The sequence below is a fragment of the Phascolarctos cinereus genome, unplaced genomic scaffold (genome assembly GCF_003287225.1).
Source record: "Phascolarctos cinereus isolate Bilbo 61053 unplaced genomic scaffold, phaCin_HiC Scaffold_1;HRSCAF=81, whole genome shotgun sequence".
In the NCBI taxonomy this organism is placed as follows: Eukaryota; Metazoa; Chordata; class Mammalia; order Diprotodontia; family Phascolarctidae; genus Phascolarctos; species Phascolarctos cinereus.
Window position 1 is genome coordinate 30,529,488 of NW_027555514.1, and position 25,774 is coordinate 30,555,261.

The 25,774-nt window shown below is 44.5% G+C and overlaps 1 protein-coding gene across 2 annotated transcripts in view; it reads right to left on the bottom strand.

The window, feature by feature from the left end:
* Positions 1–465: 465 nt before the first annotated feature.
* The window catches only part of UBE2E2 (ubiquitin conjugating enzyme E2 E2), a 417,806-nt gene continuing 392,497 nt past the window's right edge, over positions 466–25,774 (bottom strand). For both annotated transcript variants that reach the window (XM_020971075.2, XM_020971076.2), the window contains one exon: positions 466–1,265. In XM_020971075.2, the coding sequence (XP_020826734.1) occupies positions 1,168–1,265 (98 nt within the window). In that variant the 3' untranslated portion in view covers positions 466–1,167. The remainder of the gene's footprint in view (positions 1,266–25,774) is intronic.

Here is a 25,774-nt window from a genome sequence, read left to right on the forward strand (position 1 = left end):
CCCACATATTTCCTTGGTAGGACTGAGCTCTCCTCCCCTAGCGGCCTGTCTAAAATTAGCCTGAAGGTCAAAGCTGGACAGAAACACTCTGGCTGCTGCTGAGTAAGCCCACAGGGATGGCTCAACTGAGCTCATTTTTTCCTCTAGAATAAAAAAATTGAGGGAAAGCAGCTGCCATTGGAACTTCAGGAGCAGACCCAAGCCCGAGAGGGCTCAGTGAGCTGAGGGATGGGCCTGACTTTCCCTGGGAGGTGATTCTGGGGGTCAAGGAGTTTGACTGCGGCATAAAAGATGGGTATGCCAGAGGATGCTTGTGCGAAATTAATTCTCGGCTCGTCTGTAAAATGACGTGAGAGCTCTGAGATTCCAAGGATGCTTCACCCCAGAGCTGAATCAGGCTGGCTCTGCCACGCCTGCCCCGCCCCAATGTATAGACAGAAAGCAAGACCGCCACTTCACCCCAAGTGCGCATCTCCGCCACGGTGTTTTATTGAGCGCTCTCGTCATACAAGTGTACGTCAACTGCTCCACAGTCAGAAGTGGCAGGTCCCTAAGAAATGTACAAGCACTTTAAGTAAATCAAAATACATATTATTTTGTTCAACCCAATAGCCTCTTGCGTGGGAGACAGAAGGCTAGCGATAAACAGAGTCTCAGTAATGCACAGTGATTCTTGAATTTAAGCCTTTATACAAAACTTGTTCCCAGTAGCATGCACCCACCATTAAAGACTTCAGTACAAAAAAATTAACCCTAAACACTACATTGAAGTAGAAACGAGATATAATTCTGAATTTGTTTTGTTTTCCCAAAGACCACATAAAAGAAAAAAAAACCACACATGAATACAAAGCTTTGTGACAAAGCTCTATACTATCACCGATCCAACATTCTTTGCACTGAAATAAAACAAACAAAAAAACAAATCAAAGCCAAAAAAATTCCCGTCTACTTGGAGGGGAAATATCTTTCAAGTTAATAGAACTGAGAAAAAAAAAGGGGGGAGGGGAATAAAATAAAAATAATAAAAAGAAAGAAAGGACAACATATTGTCACAAAATGGTTCAAAATGTCATAAAAATAAGACCACATAGGAGGGAAGGGCTATTGATGCACTTGGTGAATGTGCTTGCAGAGAGGTCGGTCAGAAGCCGCGGCAGGAGCTTCCTATGTCGCGTATCTCTTGGTCCACTGCCTGGCCATTCTGTCGTGCTCTGCTCTGTTGGTCATGTACTGAGTGGCGATACTTCCCACCAGGGGGTCAGCTGGAAGGAAAACAGAGTCATGAAGTTGTTAAGGGCAAGGTGGCAGGAAACGATGTTCAATTTAAGGAGAGATGGGACCAGGACAGCTGGGGCTGGTTTTGCCAGAAGAAACAGAGTTTTACATATGCTCGATGGGGTGGAAATGACAAATGAAATGAAAGGCAGCCTGTGCTTTGGAAATAGACCCATCCACAATTACCTAGACTCACAAGGTCAAATTTTCTCCCTTTTAGTGGATATTTTAATGAAGAAATTGGGGGGAAGGAGAGAGGAACTGGTAGGGTAGATCAGTGGTTGAGGGTTGGAGTTTTAGGGATAAAAAAAATCACTGATGGAGGGAATCTGGGAATTACCCTAATTCCAGAGAGGCCTCTAAAAATGAAATCAGCAGAGTTATGTTTATTTTGGGGAGTGTCGTAAGCACTTGTCCTGATAATTTCTTTAGGGCAGCGTCTCCTTATAATCCAGCATTAGAATATCACCTAGAGAAGGAACCTCAGGAATCCTCTCTTTCCCTGCCTTCCAAACTGAGGCCTGGAGGTGGGTGTTGTGATTTGCCCAAGGCCACCCAGTTAGCAAGAAGCACAGCTGAGATTTGGACCCACGTCCTCAGGCTTCCAAATTCAACCCTCTCCATCGGTCCTGCCACGGTGTCATTACACACTTACTGCTATACTCAGGACGTGAAATTAATTCTGCCTTAAATGTGGGGGAGGAGTCAAAATACAGGAAATTTATTTCTTGGATGAGAAGGACGTTATGACTGAAATCTGGCAGTTGAAAGGAGAGGTGAGCGCCAGCTGCTAGGAAAGGTAACCCTTTGTAGTGATGCAATTAATAACCCCCAGATTAAAGTATGTCTCACATATCTGACGTAAATTTCCTTTTTGCTTTTGTCTTTGTATTCTCAGTGCACAGAAGAATGGACATATCTAGGTGCTCAGGACACTTTTTTTTTTTAGGCAATCAGGGTTAAGGGACTTGCCCAGGGTCACACAGTTAGTAAGCGTCTGAGACTAGATTTGGACTCAGGTCCTCTTGACTCCAGGGCCAGCGCTCTATCCACTGTGCCACCTAGCTCCCCCTTCAAGACACTATTAATGATGGCTATCTTATTTTATTTTATTTATATAGTATTTATACAGCATTTTAGTATTAAATACTATTAAATAGTATTTATGTAGCATTCTATGGTTTGCCAAATGCTTTGAAGAGATTTTTCTTATTTGATCCTCATAACAGCCTTGTGAGGCAGGTGCTATTATTATTTTATAGCTGAGGAGACTGAGGCTGAGAAAGAATAACTTGCTCAGGGTCATACGGCTAGAAAACGTCAGAAGTGAGATTTGAAGCCACGCCCTCCTGACTCCAGGTCTAGCACTCTCTCTATTACATTTAGCTACTCTGAGAGGTAAGAGAAGTTACATCACTTCTTCCAGAGCTGGTGAGTGCCTGCCTGGCAAAACAGCAAAGGCGTGCTGCCCAAACCCCACCGAGCCAGTGTGCAAGGCCAGCTGTCTCCTGTGAAGACCTAGGTGGGCTCTGGTCCAGGCAGAGAAGACTCAGGAAGATTCTGCAGGAGACCTGAGGCTCACTCTGAGTGGTACCCTGGAGGCTGAACCGGGGTGCAGAGGGGCAGATGTTGGGGAAAACCCACTTTCCACCGTTCTGAGCTGTCCCAGTGTAGAAGAGGGTCCCTGGAGGTGCTGGGCTCCCCTCTACTGGGGGTCTCTTTAGCAAACGCTGCACGAGCATTCAGTGGGAATAGTGTCAAGGGGATTCTTGCTCGAGTGCAGGTGGGACTAGCGTGATGCCCTTCAGCTCTAAGACTTGGGGATTCTGTAAGTCTTCAGACTGCCTTCCAACTTAGGCTTCCTAGCAGATTCCCTGGAGGCAAAGGTCATCTCAGCCCTCTGTGGGTTCTCACCGCCCAGCAGTGCACCCCCCCCACAAGGTGGTCAGCTGCTTTTCTTCATTGCCCAGTCTCTTTGGGTGACCCTTCTCTCCTCCCCTAGATGCCCTCTCTCCTCTCCTCCCCCTTGGCCCCCATTCAGGAGCAGCCAGGAACACCTAGTGCTGACATACAATACCTGGGACGTGGCCTGGGCCCACTAGAATACACCCTTTCAATTTGGACTTAGTCCCTAGGATGACTTCACCAAGTCTGCAAAGCCTCCACACCCTCCGTGCACAGCTCCTTTGGGCCGTGGCAGCAGGCCACAGGAGACACACCCTCTCCATTGCCTCCTAGTCCAGGATCCCACTGGAACTGATCAGACAAGTCATGGAAAGACCTGAATCGGGCGCCTCCACCCAGAAGAAACCATGCACTTTAACTCCTGAGCTGGGAGGGGCCTCGGAGACCACCCTGTCCAGCTCCCTCATGGTTTAGACTGCATAGTCTAACTTCCAAAGCCTGGTATTACAGCTGAGTACCTCCCACAAATGGTCAGCAAATGCTGAGACAGCCAGAATTGTTACTTTGGATTGCAAATGATCCCTAAGAACAAACACAGGAAAAACCCACCTTTACCTCTAAATTTGTTATTTCAGAATCACAGAATTTTAGAGTTGGAGGGGACGTCAGAGGCTAACTGGTCGAATCAATACTCCACACACCCATAAACATCACCCAGACTTTGCTCAAAGACCTCCATGGAAGGGGTGAATCCATCACCTCCTGAGAAGGTCATGAAGGACGCATCCACTCCGCTGCCAGGTACGCTAGTTGTCAACAAGATTTTTTTTTATGTCAGTCTCCCCTGTGTGTATGTATGTGTGTATGTATGTATGTATGTATGTATGTATGTATGTATGTATGTATGGGAGAAAGGAGGTATATTCATCAGGTATCTATATAAGGGAACATATAAATTCTATATATAAGTATACATATAAAATTCTATATATAAGTATACATATAAATTCTATATATAAGTATACATATACATTCTCTATATAAGTAATTTATATAAAAAAAGAATGTGTATGTACATATGTACACATATACACATGTACACATACACATACACACATATGTCTCCTCACTTTTGAGCATTTGTACAAGCGGCCCCCATGTCTGGTATACGTTCCCCACCCTCCTCCCCCTCCATGTCCTCCTCCATGCCCTCCCCACCCCGATGTCCCCTCCGCGTCCTCCTCCATGCCTCCCCCCACCTCGACGTCCCCCTCCATGCTCCCCTACCCCCGATGTCCCCCTCCATGTCTCCCCCCACGTCCCCTCCATGCTCCCCCACCCCCGATGTCCCCCTCCATGTCTCCCACGTCCCCCTCCATTCCACAGGTAATATCTCGCTTCCATCCAAGCTCCTCTCGGCTGCCCTCTCCTATAGAAGAGTGCCCTGATTCCCCTTGGCATGAGCACTCTGCCCTTGCAAATGACTTAGACCAGCTCTAACACTCTGACCCTGTGACTCCTGTACTTGCAGTTCCTTCCCAGAATGTAATTAAGCTCCATGAGAGCGGGGACTTCCTCACGTTCATCTCTGTGTCCTCGGACCCTAACAAGGCGCCTGGCACACACAAGATGCTTCTTTGCTGTTGTTGTCTGTTGCACTGACCTGAATTATTAAAGATATGTGTTTGGAAAAGGAAGCAGCTAGTCATGTGGTGAGACTGATTGATAGCAGATGGAGAAGTCCAGTGGCATGTTGGGCCCCCCTTCCCCCCCCAGAACCTAAAGAACAGAAGGATTCCCTCCAGAGTGCTGAGTCGCCTCTCAAGGGTGTACATTAGGAAAGACAGGCAAGAATCTTAGAGGAGGAGACAGTGTGGGAGGACGGCAATCATAGGTGGGGAGTCATGCCAATGAAATCACAGATCTATCAGGAAGCCAAAGCGAGTGATGAAACATCCATGCTCACTAGACCTAAACTGCTGCTCCATTCAGACACTTCACAGCCAACAGATTCTGACAGCTGAGATATTCTCTGTATAAAATAATCCTCATCAAAAAAACCCATGGTACAAAATCATGCAACAACCCAGTCTGCAAAGACGTCTGGTTAAATCTGTCCATGGCCCAGTGTGCTCATTTCATATTCTTGGTGAACAGTCTTCTATCTGCCCAAGAAGAAATCTTCCTGGGATCTCAGTCAGTCCAGAGTTTTTCTTGAATTCTTGGATCTGTGTGTGAGGCCCCGTGGTAGGCACTGGGGATACCAAACTGAATGTAAGTTAGCTTCTGTATTTGAGGAGCTAACATTCTACTAGGGGAAACAATGTGTAGCACACTCAGTGGTAAATATTTTACAAGCATATAACCAGTGAATTTGATATAAAGTGTTAACAAGAAAATGGTTTTTAGTCCATATATCCAGCAAACTGCCTTGCTTATAATACTTACTAATAAAATGTTTGAATTTCCATCTGCAATACAAAGCTCAAAACAATGTTTAAGTCTTGCTAGGAGGAGGAAAACTCAAAAAAATTCGCAAGTGGGAAATAGCAGTTAGCGAAGCTTTGAATCACCAAACCAGCATTTTCCAAGTTCTTGGCAAGTTTTGTGACAGGATTTAATTTTAGATTGATTTTTCTTCAGAGTAACTGACAAACAGATCTTTTGTGGTCTTGGCAGTGGTACGGATAGACACTGATAAAAATGTGTATGTGCCTCTGAACGTAAGGGAAGATGGCAATCTCCTGGGGAAAAAGTGGACAAACAGCAGGCGCTAAAGAGAAGCCAAGGAGGATGCGAGTGGGAGAAAGGCCATGGGGTTTAGTAGCTAGGAGGTGACTGGCAATGTCTGGGAGGGTAATTTGAATAGACTGCTGTGTGGTGGAAGCCACATTACAAAGGATGAAGGGAAGGGAGGAAAGAGATGGAATGATTACTGGATGGGGTAGGAGGGTCAAAGGGAGGAGTGGTATTTCAGGAGCCTCAATCCTGTCTGTAGGCACATCTGAAGACATCACTAGTGAGGAGAGACTGAAGATTTATGTATCAGTGAGAGAGAGAGAAATGGAAGAGATGAAAAGAGGGAGATAGGAAAAGAGGAAGAAGGGGATAGTGGGAGAGAGATCCTGGAGGAGACAGAAGGAATGGTGCAGAGCATTAGCTCTAGTGAGGCGTAGGGATGCCTTTTGTGAGGTCAGAGGGAAAGAGCAGAAAGGAAGAAGCTTTGAAAAATAGAGGAGGGGAGGCAGTCCTGGGGGAGGCAAGGAAAGATGGCAGAAGAAACAGAGAAAGGGAAGCTTGTAGAAGGAGAACCAGGAGAATGTGCTGTCTCTGAAGCCATGTGCTCACAACAGCCCTGGAAGGTAGGTGCTATTATCACCCCAGTTCACAGATAAGGAAACTGGGGGTAAGGTACAGGATTTGAACTCAGGTCTTGCTGACTCCAAGCCCAGGGCTCTAGATGCAATACAAAATCAATTTCCTTCAGAAAGGGGACAGGGGATGAAGTGGTAGAGAAGACTCTGGGCCATGCATTGAAGTCACTGAGATTGGAAGACAGAACCTAGAATGGGGAGAGGGTGGTTTCAATCACTGCTTGAAAGAAGACACCGTTAAGGGATGGTAGTAGATGAACGGCCTGAAAGTGGGAGGCAGGAGCCAGGAGGATGTCCACTGCTCCTAGGCCTGTGAGTTGGTGAGGGCATCCAGTGGAGAGGTTTGAAAGAGCCATGCTGTCTTTAGGGAAGAGCCCAGTTTCATCAAAAGCAAAGCTGTTGAAGGAATGGTGGTTAGAAAGGTGGAGGATGTAGAGGGGTTTGTTGAGCAATGGGCCCAGAAGAATGGGCTTGGTCCCTCAAACGACATTTATTAAGCACCTACTATGTGTCAGGCATTGCGCTAAGTGCTAGATTTATTGCAGGCCTTAACTCTGGGTGGGAATTAAAAACCCATCTCCATCTTCACTAACCTGTAAGTGAAATGTAGCATCTCCTTCAATGACGAACAAAGACAACATGCCACTGTTTTAAGGAGCGGTCCACTGGCGTCACCAGATGGCCAAAGTGGTATCTGACAAGCGGGAATAATTTTCTTCTCAAATTGGCAAATTTTAGGGAAGGAGAACAGACAAGTAAATCCACTGAGCTCCGAAAAGGCCTGAAAGGACAGAGCTGGTCAGTGTGGTAGGTGACGGGCCCACCTGCCCACACCAGCCTTCTAAGGGGCTCCCACTGTTTTCGCCATATACAACATCCATGTGTCAGGGAGGAAGAAGGAAAAGCAGTGGGGTCCTAGACCTAGAGTTGGAAACCAGAGGCCATCTGGTCCTGTCCCATCACTTTCCAAATGAGAATCTAGTAAGGAGGCCATGTTGCTCCACCTAGTTCTTATAGCTTTCTTATTTCTCACGTAAATTTTAATTCAGCTGTTTCTAATCCTTGGTTTGCTCTTCTTTCTCCTCTTCTCATATCCTCCAAGGGTACAGACAGCTATATCACAATCCCTGGACTGGTGTTGTTGTTGTTTTTTTTTTAAATATTGAATCTCCAGATCTCACCCAGTGTGGAAACACTCCCAGGAGCTTGGACTGGCTGTTTCCAACCTGGGCTGGTTTACTCCTTGTTAGGCAGCTTTGTGGCCCCCCCCAGGGTTTCTCCATGTTGGTGTGGGACTTTGTGAGGACCCCCAATGGGTTTAGCTCGACTACAGCTCAGAACATAAGCTCAAGTAAACCAGCAGCCTAGGCCTCCCAGGCAGCAGGGACGTGCCACCATGCCCAGACCCCAATTTCTTCAGATCACTGTTGCTCAGCCCCCTGTCCAAAGATAGAACTTTAAAGCCTAGATTAGAAGGTGAATGGGAGTCAGTTTACACAGGGTGTCACCACTCCCTAGTACATCGAGAGCCTTGCCTAGAGTAGCGGCTAAGGGTACGTTTGCTGAATTCAACTCAAGTACATGGATCCCAATGTGGCAGTGACACCCGCACCCTACTGTTCTTAGCTTCTCGAGCCACCCTGGTCCATCTAGGGGTTTGACCTTGCAATGGTGAGGGGCTACCCTGACCCTAAGAGGGGATGAGAGCTACAGCAACCAGAGGGGTCTCATACCAGGACATCTCTGAAAATACCTCTGAAGCTTGTGATAAAATGTAGATCCCTCTGGAATGCTCTGAATGAAAATCAGGTTTACTAGGGCCAGAAACTCAGGGTTTCTGTATTCGTATAGGAACTGAGGGACAGGAGACTTCTGATTATTTTTTTTTCCAGATCTGTGATTTCATCATTCAGGAATTCCCTTCAGGAAAGCACCTTCTTGGCAGTTTTATAGACTTTGAGAATTGTTAGGTGACCCAGGGGGAGTCATGTAGCCATTTCATGTCAGAGACAGAGTCTGAACCCAGATCGCTCTAGCTTTGAGGCCAGTTTTCATTCTATATATCATACCGACTCACATGTGACTTCTAATCATAGGACTGGTCACCTATAAAGACCATGGAGTAGCAATAACAAAGCCAAATAATGTAGTATGTTCATTGGAAAGGCATACTGAGATTCAAGCCTGAAGCAAAACTTACAGTGAAATGAGATATTTCACAAAGTTCTAAAACAAAGATCAGCTAAAAGTAACTCAACTCATTTGTGGGAATGCTCATTAAAACAACCTGGCAGACTAAAACCTAATGGATACACTTAATAATACAGTCAAGGGCCTTTTAAATCTGTCCCATGAGCCTGCACAGAAATGCTGTATACACAAAATCCTAATCAATGGGAATTCTGAAATACAAAGCATTCAATTAGAACAGATTTCTCTGAAGAATGAGCCCAGATGGTGCAGTCCTGCTGAGAAGATGCTGCTGGATTGTGATCCTAGGCTTTGCTAAGCAACAATCCCAGATGAGCTGCCAAAAATCTCCCCAGTGATCAGTAAAACTTTAAAATACCATAGACTGGAGAAATGGATTACCTTGCCCAGCCCACCAGACCAGGAGATTTTAAACCCAGGCCTTCAGAGACAGACCCCTGCAGCCAGCAGCCCCCCAGCGGCCAGTGCTCAGTATTAAGGAGCCTTTGTCTCATGGCCCGGGAGCCTGTCCATCAGGTGTCCTGCTTTGTGCCAGGAAGATAATCTTTATGGCAAATTGTAGGCTTGCCAACTGAGGAAAATACATTCTCAACAATGAATTTTTTTTTCTTGAAGCTCTGCTGCTCTTGGAAAGGGAACAGTAACCAAACTCCTTAGAGCTGAGGTTTGCTTCTTAAGTCAGGGCTCTAAGTCAGGCAAACAGGCATTTAGAGAGCACTTTATCTTTACAAAGCACTTTGTTCACTATTCGCTTGTACGCATAAGGGCAGAAGGATGGAAGGAGGGAGTGAGAGGGCTGGAGTGATGCCCCACCTTTGCTTTGCTGTTTGAGTACATCTGTGATGCCTGTTTGGGAATTTGGGCACAGGTCCAGAGACATGACCTGGCCCAGAGTCAGGGTGGGAAATGGTCGTCCTCAGTTCACTGAATCTCTTTATGTACCCTCAGTAGAAATGTTGGTGTTGAGGGGCGGAGCCAAGATGGCGGAGTGAAAGCAGTGACTTGTTTGAGCTCTCCCCCAAACCCCTCCAAATACTCATAAAAAATGGCTCTACACAAATTCTGAAGCAGCAGAACCCACAAAAAGACAGAGTGAAACAAATTTCCAGCCCAAGACAACCTGGATGACTGATCAGAAAGGTGTATTGCGCCGGGCTGGGAGCACAGCGCTGCGTGGGCGCGCAGGCCGCAGCAAACCTGGAGCAGGCCTCAGAGGACTGAATGGTTTCCAGACTCCTCAATCCACAGACAACTTAGAAGGTCAGTGGGAAAAGTCTGTTTCTGTCGGTGGTCAGAGAGGAAGGCGGGGTCTCAGCTCCATTTCCCAAGAGTGGCCCGGGGGGGGGCAGCTGCTTCCTGAGCTTCCGGCCCACAGACTGAGGGGGAATCCAGTGGCTGATCAAAGAGGGACTGCAGGGATCTCTTTGCCAGTGCTGAGGCAGGAATCTCTTGCTTTGCCCCTGTTTGGATCTGGGTCACAGTTCTGGGCGGCAGTGCTGGGGTGAGGAGGAGCGCTGGTGTGGTGGAGCTTGTAGTGGCTATGGAGAGGAACCCCTCCTCACAGTTACAGAACAGAAAGGAATATTTGTGGTCACAGGCCAGGAAAGGAGTAAACACCTCGCCCCTTATCATACCACCTTGGAAGAACTGAAAATTTACAGGTCCCTACAAGTATCTCTGAAAACAGCTACACAAACCCCTGAAGCTTGGGACAGTACACTCTCCACATTGGAAGCAGACTCTTACCTTAACAAAGAGTTTAAAACTCAAGTAATTGGCTGGGATCATGAGCAAGCAGCAAAAAGAGTCAGACTATATTATCTTACTTTGGTGAAAAAGAAGATCAAAATATACAACCAGAAGAAGACAACAAAGTCAAAGCTCCTACATCCAAAGCCTCCAAGAAAAATATGAATCAGTCCCAGGCCTTGGAAGAGCTCAAAAGGGATTTTGAGAAGCAAGTAAGGGAAGTAGAGGAAAACTGGGAAGAGAAATGAGAGTGATGCAAGAAAATCATGAAAAACAAGTCAACAGCTTGCTAAAGGAGACCCAAAAAAATACTGAAGAAAATAACACCTTAAAAAACAGCCTAACCCAAATGGCAAAAGAGGTCCAAAAAGCCAATGAGGAGAAAAATGCCCTAAAAAGAAAAATTGGCCAAATGGAAAAGGAAGTCCAAAAGATTACTGAAGAAAATACTTCCTTAAAAATTAGAATAGAGCAATTGGAAGACAGTGACTTTATGAGAAATCAAGACACTGTAAAACAAATCCAAAAGAATGAAAAATTAGAAAACAATGTGAAATATCTCATTGGAAAAACAACTGACCTGGAAAATAGATCCAGGAGAGAGAATTTAAAAATTATTGGACTATCTGAAAGCCATGATCAAAAAAAGAGCCTAGACATCATCTTTCAAGAAATTATCAAGGAAAACTGCCCTGATATAGTAGAACCAGAGGGCAAAATAGAAATTGAAAGAATCCACAGATCTCCTCCTGAAAGAGATCCCCAAAGGAAAACTCCTAGGAATATTAGCCAAATTCCAGAGTTCCCAGGTCAAGGAGAAAATATTACAAGCTGCCAGAAGGAAACAATTCAAGTACTGTGGAAACACAATCAGGATAACACAAGATTTAGCAGCTTCTACATTAAAGGACCGCAGGGCATGGAATATAATATTGGAGGGCAAAGGAGATAGGATTACAACCAAGAATCACCTACCCAGCAAAACTGAGTATAATCCTTCAGGGGAAAAAATGGTCATTCAGTGAAATAGAGGACTTTCAAGCATTCCTGATGAAAAGACCAGAGCTAAACAGAAAATTTGACTTTCAAATACAGGACTCAGTGGAACATGAAGAGGTAAACAGGAAAGAGAAATCATAAGAGACTTATTAAGATTGAACTGTTTACATTCCTGCATGGAAAGATGATATTTGTAACTCATGAGACTTTGTCAGTATTAGGGTAGTTGAAGGAAAAAAATGTATGTATGTATATATAGATAGATAGATAGAGGGCACAGGGTGAGTTGAAGATTAAGGGGTCATATCTGGAGAATAAAATTAAGGGATGAGAGAGGATGATACTCGGAGAAGAAAGGGAGAGGTAGAATGGGGTAAATTATCTCAAAAAAAAAACAGAAAAGAAAAGTCTCTCACAGTGGAGGGGAAACAGGGGAAGGTGAGAGGGAATGAGGAATCTTATTCTCATAGGATTTGGCTTAAGGAGAGAATAACATACACATTCAATTGGGTATGGAAATCTGTCTTACCCTACAGGAAAATAGGGGGAGAAGGGGACAAGAGAGCAGGGGGTGATAGAGAGGAGGGCAGATTGGGAAAGAGGGTAATCAGAAGCAAATACTTCTGAGGAGGGACAGGGTCAAAAGAAAGAATAGAATAAATGGGAGGGCAGGATAGGATTAAGGGAAATAGAGTTAGTTTTTCACAACATGTCTACTATGGAAGTGTTTTGCATAACTGCACATGTACAACCTATATTGAGTTGCTTGCCTTTTCAATGAGGGTGGGTGGGGAGGGAGGAAGGGAGAAAATTTGGAACTCAAAGTTTTAAAAACACATGTTTTAAAAAAAATGTTTTCACATGCAACTGGGAAATAAGAAATACAGGAAATGGGGTACAGAAGTCTATCCTGCTCTACAGGAAAATAGAAGGGGAAGGGGATAAGAGAAGGGAGGGGGGAGAGATAGAAGAGAAGGCAGACCAGGGGAAGGGTATTCAGAATGCATGCCATCTTGGGGTGGGGGGAGGGGTGAGAAATTTGGAACTCAAAAACTTGTGGAAGTGAATATTGAAAACTAAAAATAAATAAATTTATATTAAAATATGTGCAATATCCCACATGAAAAAAAGAAAGACAAATTAAACAGTTCAAACAGAAAAAAAAAAAGAAATGTTGGTGTTGGGGCAGACTGGTGACCTCCGGCTGGTCCATGCAGATGCAGTGTGTTTTGATTCTGTCTCAGGGTTGGGCCTATCCCTTTCTTCCTTCCCCTTGTTGGATGGTTGGTTCCAGTAAGCGGGATGTGACTGAATGTTTGAGTCAAAGCCAATGCCAGCTACGGTCCAAACTGTCCACGGGACATCTGGGCATGGTTTTATGTGTTGTGAGCAGCTCACTGACTCGTGTTTTCTACTTTTCCTAAGGTGAGAATGAGGAGGAGGGTAGTAATGACGGCAGTAACAAGAGCAGACATTTACACTAGGCCTTAAAGGTTGCAAAGCACTTTACAATATTTCATTGGAGTCTCATAACAACCCTGTGAAGTAGATGATACTATTATTCTCAAGGAAACAGGCTGGGAGAGGTTGTGTCATGCCCAAAGGCACACAGCTAGTGTCTGGGGCTGGATTTGAACTCAGATCTACCTATTTCCTGCAATGCTGTATGTAGCTAACTCTAAAATAATCACATGATCATAGACCTAGAAGGTGGGAGGGGCCTTAGAGGTAATTTAGCCTAACCCCTTATTCAAAGTGGAGCCTGGAGAGATGAAGAGACTCAGAGTCAGAATCTGAACTCAGGCTTGGACTCCAAGGTCAGCACATCAAACCTGGAGCTCTTTTCAGGGCACTACCCTACAAGGAAGAGCTTTGTGATTCCTGGGGCCATGCATGGCTGCAGGGATCCATGGATCTCTGTCTACATCTCTGGGCCTAAGGACCTCAGATCTAGGTCCGTTCACATCCATTCACTTTGGCTTAACGTTAGAATTTTATGGTTGATGTGGAAATTTGGGGGTGAGAGGCAAAGTCCTTGCGCCATCGTTTGATCTAAGGCAAAGTACCTACTGATGCCACCAAAGAGACTGGGCACCCAAAGCACAAGGCAAGTGAACCAGTCAATCAGAAACTGACTTATTACCAAGTGGACATAAAGCTTCTCTCTGGGTCCAAGCCTGTCCAATGCCTCAGGTGGTCTTGGGTTTTTGTCTTCAGATTCCTTCCCACTATTCTCCTTGTTTATGTCTGAATGCCACATGAGGCTGTAAGGACAGGGGAGTGATTGCAACGTCCTGACTGAGGAGCATTCACTGCATCTTTCTTGGTTTCTGGTTGCCCACACCTCCATGCCATGCTATGGAACATGTGCCCCCTCCTCCCTCCCTCTCCTTCCAACTCTAGATCATTGAATAGCAATTGAACTGACACCACCATTTCTGGAAAGGACATGCCAGTCATTGGCCCTATGGCTCCAATCACCACTCCCCCAATGTCCCAGTCCAAAATATTCCTCCCTACCATCCGGAAGGGTTGTCTTCCCAGCAGGGATGGTCTTGCTTGTTGGTATTTGTATCTCCAACACTAAACACAATACCTGCAGGGCACGTGCTAAGTGTTTAGTAAAATAATAAAGGTGGCTTTATTTATTTATTCACCCTTTAGAGTTCAAACTTTTCAAGCTTTCCTAGCTACATAACACCATGATTGCTAAGTCATCTTTTGAACCTCTGCACGTGTACAAACGTGGAGCAGTTCCCCATCATCAGAGCTTTTCAAGCAGGGGATGGGTGCCCACTCGTTGGGTATGTTGTATGGGGGAACCTTTTACAGGTATGAGTAAGAACACTGGGGTCCTTAACCTGAGCTCTAAAAACTGGTTTCTTTTAAGTCTTTTGATAAACTGTATTTCAACTGTATTCCTTTGTAATCTTACAATTTTTTTTTGCCTTTTTTTTGTCTTTAAAAACATGATTCTGAGAAGGGGTCCACAGACTTCAGCAGACCTACTGCCAAGAGGGTCCAAGACATGAAGTCATGAAGAACTGGACACAACTGAAAAACAACCCAACAACAACAAAGTTGTTATTTGACACCCCTCTTCTATCTGGTCAATGCCCTTCCTACAATGTGCAGCTCAGAATTGAGCAAGAGAGGGCCTGGCCAGGGCAGAGGACAACAGGATGGTCACCACTCATTCACCTAGCTCCAAATATTGTCTTTCCTAGTGCAGCCTAACACTGAATGAACTCTCTTAGTTGCCATATTACACTGTCAACAAGGTTTGAGCTTGTAGTCCACTAAGCTCTTCAGATCTTTTCTAGAGGAGCTGCTCTCTAGCCCTTAAAAAGCCCACTAGGCTATGAGTTATAAGAAGCTGTCAGCAAACGCATCCCAACAAACATCATGTGTCATTTCATCTGGATACAGTCATTGTGTTAGTTATTGTTATTAAAAAAAGGTCCATGATGAGAGAAGGGCCAGATGAGATACACTGGAAGCAGACACATGGCCCGATGACAGCATGCTGACACAGCATTAACAAGGACATTGAAAGACAAAGGAAAGCTGGTATTGGTTGCTGGTGGATATTTAGGCTGGCTACCATGGTGGTGGTTCTTCTTCACCTTCACCTTCACCATCACCACCATCACATCACCATCAACAACATCACCATCACAATCATCATCACCATTTATAAAGTGCTTTAAGGTTTGTAAAGTGTTCTACAAGTATTATCACATTTGGTCCTCACAAACAACCCTAGGACGTAGGTGCTCTTATTAATCCCATTTTACAGGTAAGGAAACTCAAGGAGACAGTGTTTAAGTGACTTTTCCAGGGCCACATGGCCTGTAGACGTTTGCAGTTATATTTGAACTCAGGTTGTCTTACTCCAGCTTGTTGTTGTCATTCGTCCTTCATTCCTGAAGACGAGCGTGACATCAGGGAGGTGATGCCGTGATGTTCAAGCCTCGCTTTTTCCTCTAGAGCCATCTGGGTCCAGATATAGATCAGAAAGCTCTTGCTTTTTTGTAGTCAGAGTACAAAGGCAGGTGAGCCCTGGGGGGAACTCCATGACCTGGATGGTTTGGCAACTTTCCCTGAGGTAAGAGTGTCTTTGAGTTTCTTGTTGTTCAGTCATCAACTGGCAAAGAAGCAGAGCTTTTTAAGACTAAAAATAGTCTATCAATCAATTAATCGAATACATTTATTAAGCTCCTATTTTCTATGACTATAAATCAAAGGAAAGGTGCCAACCTGCACTGGGAGAAGGAGTTTCCTCACCTGGGAGTTCCTTGAAACTTCTGTCCCCCGTCCTCATTCCTATGCTAAGTTCTAGGGAAACAAAGTAAAGGGTGAAAACAGCACCACCCTCCCCGCCCCAGAGCTTACATTCTAATGGAGAACACAGAGATTGGCATGATATGTATAACATAAATGCAAAGTAGCTTTGCTTAGGAGCATACAGGTTAGAAGGGGGCACAGAAGCAAAGAGGACATTTTGGTTATGCTCTTGTTAAATTTAATATAAACTTTAAACAACTTTATCTCCTTACTAGATTGAGGATCCCATTATCAAAGGCAAAGGAGCATCGTGCATGCGGGCCAGCAGGTTATGGGAAGATGACGTCGAGATGTAGCTTCAGTGGTTGCTCATTTTTTGTTCCTTTTTGGTCTCCCCAGCTGCTGACTCCATGTCAGTGACCCGAGCGGTTAGGGGGCAGTCAGGTTCAATCCCAGTCAAGGCCTGCTAATACCCTGTTGGTTTCTAAGGTGACCCAGCTACATTCTCCAACAACACTTGGGCTTACTGCCTCTTTTGTTCTGACCCTTGCTGTAGGAGAGGTCTTATCATGAAGAGCTTTGAAAAAGAAAAACTCTTAAGATGGAAAGTAACACAGCACGGGATGAAGCCAAATTATATTTCAAAAGAGTCTCGTATGAAATGTTACCCTCACACCTAAAAACGTTAAAAAAATCTTTCCATAGCTCTAAATATCATATTTTACTTTATAAAGCCTTTTCTGAGACTATTAAAAGATTCTCTCTTTTGGGAGTAAATACAAGCTTTTCCTGTTGAAAGTGTAAATTGTTTGATTCTTTCTCCCTTTTTTTTTTCATTAACATATTAAAATGTACTTATAAACAATGCTGGGTCATCCATGACATTTTATTTAACTTCTATAAACACCTATGACAGCCTGTTATAAGTCAAACATTTATTGATCACCTACCACATGCGAGGCACCATGCTTAGCACTGGGGACACAAAAATGGCAAAAGCACGGTCCTTGCTCCAAATGCGCTCACAGTCCAGCAAGGGAGAAAACACGCAAATGACTGTACAAAAACGAGCTGTGCACAGGATACAGTGGGGTTCTCTTTTGGACAAGCCCAATTTAAAATGTCTACAGGATACCCACTCTGAGATGTCTCATTGGCAGTTAGGGATGTGAGGTCCAGAAAGAGGGTGGGGCTGGATAAAGAGATCTGAGAAACAACTCTATTGAGATAATTGAACCTATGGGTACTGATGATATCGTCACCTGAAATAGAGAAGACAGGAGGGCATCAGGGGCTACACAGGGCAAGTGGGCAGGACCTAGATGAAGAACCAGCAAAGGAGACATTGAGAAGGAAGGAGCAGTCGGATGGGGAGGAGAACAAAGCGCGAGCAGTGACATGGAAGGCTGGAGAGGAGAGATTATCAAGGAGCAGAAGGTGATGGCCAATTCAGAGGCTACGGAGAGGTCAAGAAGAATGAGGATTGAGAAAAAGCCATTAGATTTGGTTCAGCCTTTAAGAGACCAGTGGTAGCTTTGGAAAGAGCAGTCTGAGATGAAAGATGAGATCAGAAGCCAGACTACAGAGACATTAGAAGACAGTGAGAGAAGAGAAAGTAGGAAGCGTCAAGGGGCAGGGATGGCTTTCTTGAGGAGTTGAGCCACAAAAGGAGGAGAGACAGAGGGTGACAGCTGGGGGGCTAACAGGTCAAGGGCAGGTTTTTCAAGGATGGGGAAGACCTGAGCGTGTTTGTAGGCAGCAGGGAAGAGCTGGTGGACAGGCAAAGAGTGAAGATTAGGCAAAGTGGGTATGGGAGTAATCTGTTGGAAAAGATGGGATGGGAAAGGATCTGGGGCCTATTTAGAGAGATCAGCTTTGTAAGAAGAAGGGGCTCCCTCTTCATGTGAGGTAAGGGTGACATAAGAGGTAGTGGGGGAAGACATCTGAGAGAGGTGAGAGGAGTAAAAGGGGAGAAGAGGGAGCTTTGTGTGCATGAAGGAAAGAAACAGATTGAGGGAAACAGTTAAAAAGAAATCCATACAAATTTCTAAGAGTAAGATCTATTCTCCAGGAGAAATTGCTTCAAAGGATATAAAGAGCACTTCTCTAAAGAGAAAGAGAAATGAACAAACAAGAAATGAACAATAATTGCTTGAAAACCTGTTTAAACTCTTCAATCAGAAAAATACAAATTAAAGCAACTCTTAGATCATACTTCATGCTCAAGAAATTGACAGAGTTAAAAACAATGGAATTCAGTGTTGGTGGAACTGTTGATAAATCAGTACATACCAAATCTTTGTGCAGTTTTAAAGCTATTAAAGCTTAATTATAGCTACTGGAGCTATACCTTAAGGATATTATTGAAAGGAAAAAAGGTGCTATTTGTACAAAAATATTTATAGCAGCATTTATTCATAATAAGGAAAAAAGAAATGAAATAAGAAATACAGGGAAAAAAGGAAGGAATGAAAACAATAAAAAAAGAAAGGAAGACAGAGAAAGAAGAAAGGAAGAAACAAACAAGAAGGGAGGGAAGGAAGGAAATAGTGTATATGTTTAATGACCAGGGAATGTATGAAGGAATTACAGTATATGTATGAAATGAAATCTTATTATACTTACAAAATGAGAAATATGAAAAACAAAAAAGGGGAGGCTGATCTAAAGTGTTAAAAAGTAAAAAGAAAGATTAATCTGTGCTGAGTCTGGAGTCAAGAAGACCTAAGTTCAAATCTGATCTCAGATACTCATCACTGTGTGACGTTAACCATTGTCTGCCTCAGTTTCCTCATTTGCAAATGAGGATAATAATAGTATCCACCTCCTACGATTGTGTGAGGATCAAATGATATGACTGTAAAGTGCTTAGCACAGTGCCTGGCACATATAGCAAGCACTACAGAAATGTTAGCTATTATCATTATTATTATTGTTAATAACTGACATTTACAAAGGATTTGCCAAAGTGTTTAACACACAGATCATCTCACTTGAACCTCACGACAATCCTGGGACGGTCAGTAGTCCACATGATGCTAACCCCACTTTACAGACAGGAAGCCGAGTCTCAGAAAAACGCAGTGACTTGCCCCATCTCGCCTGGTGGGCCCAGCTGGGGCTGCCTCCAAGGGCTCTGTGGATGACAACCCGATCTCCCAACTTAGACAGTCTACAACCACGTAAGTAACGTGCCACTGAAGACAAAAATATTTATAAGAAGAAACAAAACCCAAGAGGCTATTTTGGTGAGGATTTTGTTAAAATATATGTGAACATTTTTAAAAAACTGTGAATAATGGAAGTTTATGGGTTTTATACAGGATCTTTCTGTAGTTTTGTGTATATGAAGGTTTCTGTTAGTGGATACTCAGTTTACAATAAAAACATAAAAGACTGTATTGGCAAAACCCCAACAAAACAAAAACCTATCTTGCGCTCCAGTGTGAACAAATATCGTTTTTAAATCACAAAAGAGGCTGGGGGAGGGAAGGGAGCAGAAACCCCACATGTTAGGAATTTCCTCCTCAGGAGTTTTTTTAAACAAAGTCAAACTCCATTTTTTTCAGGTCTAAGCCAGCTTCTTTTCTCTCCAGATGGCCCCTGTAGCCAGGCCAGGAAAGCGATGTTGGCCCGAGGCTTCCTGCAGGGTTCAGGTCCCAGAGAGTCCTTTGATTATGCTAACAAGGCCATGCCCACCCTCCTCCCCACCTCCTTAGCTCTGGACTCTTGCCTTTTCTCACTGTAGCACTTTGCAGAGCAATTTCACATCTGTAAAAATTCTAGAAGGAAAAGAAGGATCAGAGCTAGAGGCCTCTTAGGGCACAAGGGCCATAACCAAACTCTAGACATTTTTCACTGTTCAGGGATTGGAGTCACCCATAAGGAGACCACCTGTAACTGACTTACGTACTGTGTGCAGGAGGAGCTAAAGTCTGTCCCCCAATCCTGTCCTTCCTGCACCTTTCCCCCCACCTACAGACTTGCCCCGCCAGCCCTTTGTTTCTCGCCACACCAGTACCCTCAAACAGTCCTTGGTCAAGAAGGAAAACATCTGATAATTAGGTTTATTCTAAGGTGTTAATGACAGCACGTTCCACCTTCCAGGGGAATTTATATTTTTAAAGGTAGTTTCAGGAGAGAAGATAATTCTGAATAGACAGAATGGTTCTACATAGGCCAGTGGGAGCGATTCTCTTTCTTTCTGGGGGTGGGGATTCCAGGACTATGAAATCACAGGACAGAAAGCAGACAATGCTAACGGTTTGTAGGTCACCACCAACTACAACTGTATGGAGCCTCACTTGTTCACTCGCTGTCCGCATGGGAGCCTGTACTGACCAGTGTGGCCCCCACTCCCTACCCCCATACCTCGACATCCCAGACTGGCTTTAAAAGTGGAAGTGACCTTAGAGACCACTGAATTCACCCCTCTGGGACCTAAACCTATGGCCAAAGAGACCAAAGACTTTTGGGGGCTGAAACCTTTCATTTCAACAGCTTAGGGAGCTCACTGGCTCCAGAGAGGGAAAGCTTCCCTTTGGCTCTGATCTAAGAACAGTAGCTGCCCCTTGGCATGGAGAGTGTGAGTTGGGGGCCACAGAGCTTGTATGTGTCGGGGGCAGGCCTGGGGCTCAGGCCTTCCTCACTCCAAGGCTGGACCTCCGTCCATGACCCAATACTGTGTCTCAGAGTGACTTACAGACTGAGAGATTTAGATGGGCGGCAATCATAGACGTGTTGATAAAAAGGATGTCAGAGGTCATCTGGTCCAACCCTCTCCTTTTACAGGTGAGGAAACAGAGGCCCAGGGACCTGCCCAAGGTCACACAGGCAGTACATCCCAGGGGTAGGATTTGAACTCAGGTGCTCAGACCCCAGAGCCAGTGCTTTCCATTGAATCACCGTGTCTCCTGATGGAAGGGTCCTCAATTCTACCAATGAAGAAACTGAGTCCCAGTGAGAGGCAGTGATTTGTCAAAGATCACCTAAGATGTGAGTGGCAGACTCTGGACACAAGCTGTCACACGGGAGACCCTTGACTCAAGCCTGGCACACTTTGCACTTAGCCACACTCTTTTAAAATCGCACCATGACATCCTCAAACAGAAACCTCAGTCTTTCTAAATTACATTTTCAAATACACAAAAACCTACTACAGAAATGCTGTTTCTTTGGCACAGCCCTGACACAGTGTCTTAGAGGGACCCGCAAAGCTTTTACCCTGGGAGCACTTGAGAGAGATTTTTCAGTGTGATGCTGATGACCTCTCTCCTGGCGAAGCTTTCAACTGACCTCTTTATTTGTTCAAGAGAGGCTGATTTAAGGGCTACCGCTAAACCTGCATGAAAGGGAACCTGCTGAGGCATTTATTTTTAAAATGCCCGTGTGGCTGGCAGAGGTACAGGTCCCCCCAAAACAATGCCCCCTTTGGAACCTTCTCTGATGTCTGCATCTCGGGGTTAAAGTTGGGCCTGGTAAAAAGCACTCGATCCGAGAGCCACATTTGACCCCTAAAATAATTAAGAGCAGCCCAGAAAGTCTGATTCGTCCCTTTGCCTCAAGAGACCTGGAAAAATGCTGAGAAGAGCTCCATCTGTTTGTTTGTAAATGACCACATTTACTTTCTGCATAAAGATGCTGAATAGATTGGCATGGTGATCACATATGCAGGAAAGCATCTTTAATAAAAATGGGCATTGGCAACGTTACTGGCCCCAAATGAAAACGTGCCTACCATTGAATGAACAACGATGACGTTTTTGTTTGCAAATTCAGTACAAGGATTAATTTGCTTTTACAAGTTTAAATTACCCCATCTACACACACACACACACACACACACACACACGCACAAGTGCCTGCACATAATGGTTCCTATACACTTCTCTGCAAGGTTCACAGATCCATAGGTCTAGAGGTGGAAGGGACATGAGAAGCCACCTAACTGATCCCTCACATTTTACATATGAAGAAACTGAGGCCCACAGAGGTCAGGTGTCTTGCCCAAGGTCACATGGGCTTTAAGAAGAACAAGGTTAGATAGGAGCCCAGGTTCTCCGACTCAAGAGCAACGCTTTTTTTTCCCCAGTGTATTAAAATCAGAGCCTTTCTTAATTCCACCAACTATTAATGCCCTCCCTCCCAAATTATTTTTATTTTAATAACAACATATTGATTTATTAACTTGATGCTGAATTTTCGATGACCCTACGGTTTCCTTAACTAGAATGTAAACTCATTTCGAGTAGAGATTGCTTCCTAGCACAGTGCTCGGCACACAGGAGCCCCTCAATAAACAGATGTTTCTTGTTGCTTGGAAGCCTCACTTATTTCATCAGGGCTACCTTGGTCCCTGGGATGGCCCAGGCTACAGAGGTGACTGTGGATGGTGCTCATACAAGCAGGCTCACTTACACCCGAGAAAACTCGACAAAAAGGGGCAGGCCTGTGGGAAGCTATCTGAATACTTCTAACTTCCCAGGGATTCATGGGATGGGGACGATGTCTCTCATTCTATGAATTCACACCTGTTTTGCCCAGTGGAACAGTTCTGGGTAGGGTTTTTGACTATATTCAGGAACTGGTCAGCTGAAAGTGGCCCAGCATTATGGGCTCTGCAGAAGAGATAAAGAAACACGCAGGAAGTGTCCAACAGAGTGGCAGTGAGAAACAAACATCCCAGCTGAAATCTCAGCTTGGATCCCAGTGTCTGCCCTCTGTTGAATCTCTCCTATAATTTATCCAGTACATAGCTTCTTCGTACACAGTTGTTCAGGGGCAGCTAGGTGGTGCAGTGGCTAGAGCAGCAGGAAGATCTGAGCTCAGATCTGGCCTCAGACACTAGCTATGTGACCTTGGGCAAGTCACTTGACCCTTATTTGCCTCAGTTCCTTATCTGTAAAATGGGGACACACCGGAGAAGGAAATGACAAACCCCTTTCCAGTATCTTTGCCAAGAAAACCCCACGAGGTCACGTAGAATCAGATATGACTGAACAACACACCACCGTCGTCTGCACGTCGTGTGTCCCATTAGATTGTAAGCTCCGTGAGGACAGGGACTATTACCGTTCTTTGTATCCCCAGTGCCCGGCACAATGCCTGGCACATAGCAGGCGCTTGATTAATGTTTACTTATTATCAGACAGCTTAACTCTCCATGATAACACTACTATGGAAGTAATAGTCATGGATGTTTGTAGGTTTGTAAAGTGCTTTTCAACCCTGTGAGGTAGGTATTCCTGGCATTACTATCCCCATTTTACAGATAGGGAGATCGAGGTGTAGAGATAACAAGTGACTTGCCCAAAGGTCACAGCTTCTGAGACATCACTGGAACCCAGGTCTTCCTGACTCCCTGGGGTCAGTGCACCATCAGTGCCCTGCCTCTCTATCCACACAACATGAGGGTGCCAGCGCCCTCTGGATGTTGTAGCAGGATGGGCCAGCTCTTTCTGGGATGGCAGGGGGCAGCATGCCCCAAACTCAAACCTCCACCAACAAAGATTAACGGACGTCCTTAGGGTTCAGGCAGGAGAAGGGCTGTGGGCATCAGTTAAACATGACAGTCTTTTGCCTCTGGAGACAGATTTAAGTTTTGTTTTAAATCAGAAATGAAAATAAGCTTAACGGTTCCAATCTAATTCTCATTTGTGCTAGTTTAAAGCCCCCTGTATGTAATACCTGATACAGAGAGGCCCCAAGGTAGACTAGCAGGGGCTACAGGTCATGGCTAAGGTTGATTAATGGCTGCACACAGCTGCTGGAGGCCAGATTTCTCTCTGGGATTGTCTGCCCTGAGGATGAAGTGAAAGACTTTCTCCCGAACACTCAGATTTCTTAGCAGAAGCACTGGCCTATTAATAAGTTCAATTAGCATTCATAAAATTAGGTCATAAGCCAAAACACAAGCAAAAGATCCTTCCTCTGATTTCAGCATTTTAACTGAACAGGTAATTTCTAAAGAATGTGTCAAGGCCAATGTCCACAAGCCAAGTAATTTCAATTAATACTCAAACAGATATGTTTGTGTGGAGACGATTATTCTCAGCTGAGGGGTGTCTGTAGTTCATTGTCCTCCAGGGGGACTTTCAGCTAATGAAACAGAGGTTTACTTCTGACGCTGCCTCCACACAAAGTACTGAGTGAATCCTGGGGGTATTAAATCACCAAAGACATCTCTTAGAGAAACGAAAAACTATCATGGCTTGATTTCTTCTAAATTGATTTGTTCATAAACAAGGCTTTTTTCTTCCTTTTTCATTATTATGATTCTGAAGTTTTTATCAGTATATAAAAGTTTGACTGTAATGTTCCAAAATTTTATCTGGAATTTTTTTTTGGTTCCTTAATCACTTCTCAAACACTGTTAGATTTCTTAGAAAGAAGAGGAGAAAGCATGATAAAACCAGACAGAGCATTGGCTCTGGAGTCCAAGGATCTGGGTTCAAGTCCTACCCCTGATGCTTAGGGCCTGTATGAGCTTGGAAGCCATGAAGGGTTCCCAGCCTCAGTTTTCCATAAAATAAGGGTGCTGGTTTAGACGGCCCTGAAGGCTCCTTCCAGCTCTAGATTTATGAGCTGTTGTAGCGTGTCCCAAGTATCCTGCATTTTGATTTTATTTAAACTGAATTTAATTTTAATCTGTATTTAAAAAACAACATGATTCAGTGGCACCCTGCCTTCCAATGCCACAAGTCCCTGAATTTCAGTTTCTTCCTCCGTGATGGGGAATGGGTTCTTGCACTCCTGACCTCACAGGGCATCATGAGGAAGCACGTTGGGAATACGGGGTAATACTCAGAACGGGGAGAATGATAATGACTGCCGACTTGACGCAGTTCCTGAGTCACTGAGGAGAGGCCCACTGTGCGATCTAGGGGCAGCCACCTAACCAGTCGGGGTCTAAGTGACTGACTGGCAAAATGATGGGTCATATCAGACAAATGCCAAGTCCTCTGGCAGGCCTAATATTCCAAGATTCTAGAAATCTCCAATGAGAAGTCCTGGGAGCAAAAGAGTCAACCAGAGGGAAGTGTTTCCCTCTGCCAAGCTCAAAAGACACAATTCTGATGAGTTGACATTAAAGAAGACTGAAATTAGGAGTCAAAGAAATCTACAGGTTAAAGCAAAAAACTGTCACGGACACAATACAGAAATTTTTCTGATCCTCATGGCCATTAATAAAAGCTAGCATTTACTCAGTGATTTCAGGTTTGCAAGCACTGTATAAATGTTATCTCATTTTATCCTCACAACCCCAGGAAGCAGACACTATTATTATCACCTCCATTTTACAGATGAGGAAATTGAGATAGGCAAGGTTAAATGACCTGTCCATGGCCACCCAGCTAGTAAGAGTGTGAAAGATGGTTCTGAATTCAACTCTTCTTTACTCCAGGGTCAGTATTCTATCCATGTGCCATCTGACTACCTCATGCTATATTCCAAAAACTGCAATAAAAATGACAGTAACTGACATTTACCAAGTACTCCAAGGTTTATGAAGCCTTTTGTATACTACATCTCATTTGATTTTCACAACGGCCATCTTGTGAGTTAGGTACACAGGAATTATTATCCCCATTTGACAGATGAGGAAGCCGAGATTCAGAAAGAGGTCAACTTGTCAACCTTTTTCCTAAAATGGAACGTTCAGAAATGAATAAAGTACTCTAGACGTGGCCTTACCAACGCACAGTCCAGCAGGACTAACCTCCCCCATGGTATGGACACCGTGCTTCTACTAATGTAGATGAAATCTCACTAGCTTAATTCATTCATTCATTCATTCATTCACTCATTCACTTATTCATTCACCACAGGAGTCTGATTCTAGCATGACCCTGTGGACAAAGCAGGTCGCAGCCGATTGTCCCCAGACCTACTCTGGCCCAAACTGGACACTAGTGTTAGCAAACTACCTGGTTATGTAGGCTGCAGGGGGCTGGGGGGTGCACCAAGATGTG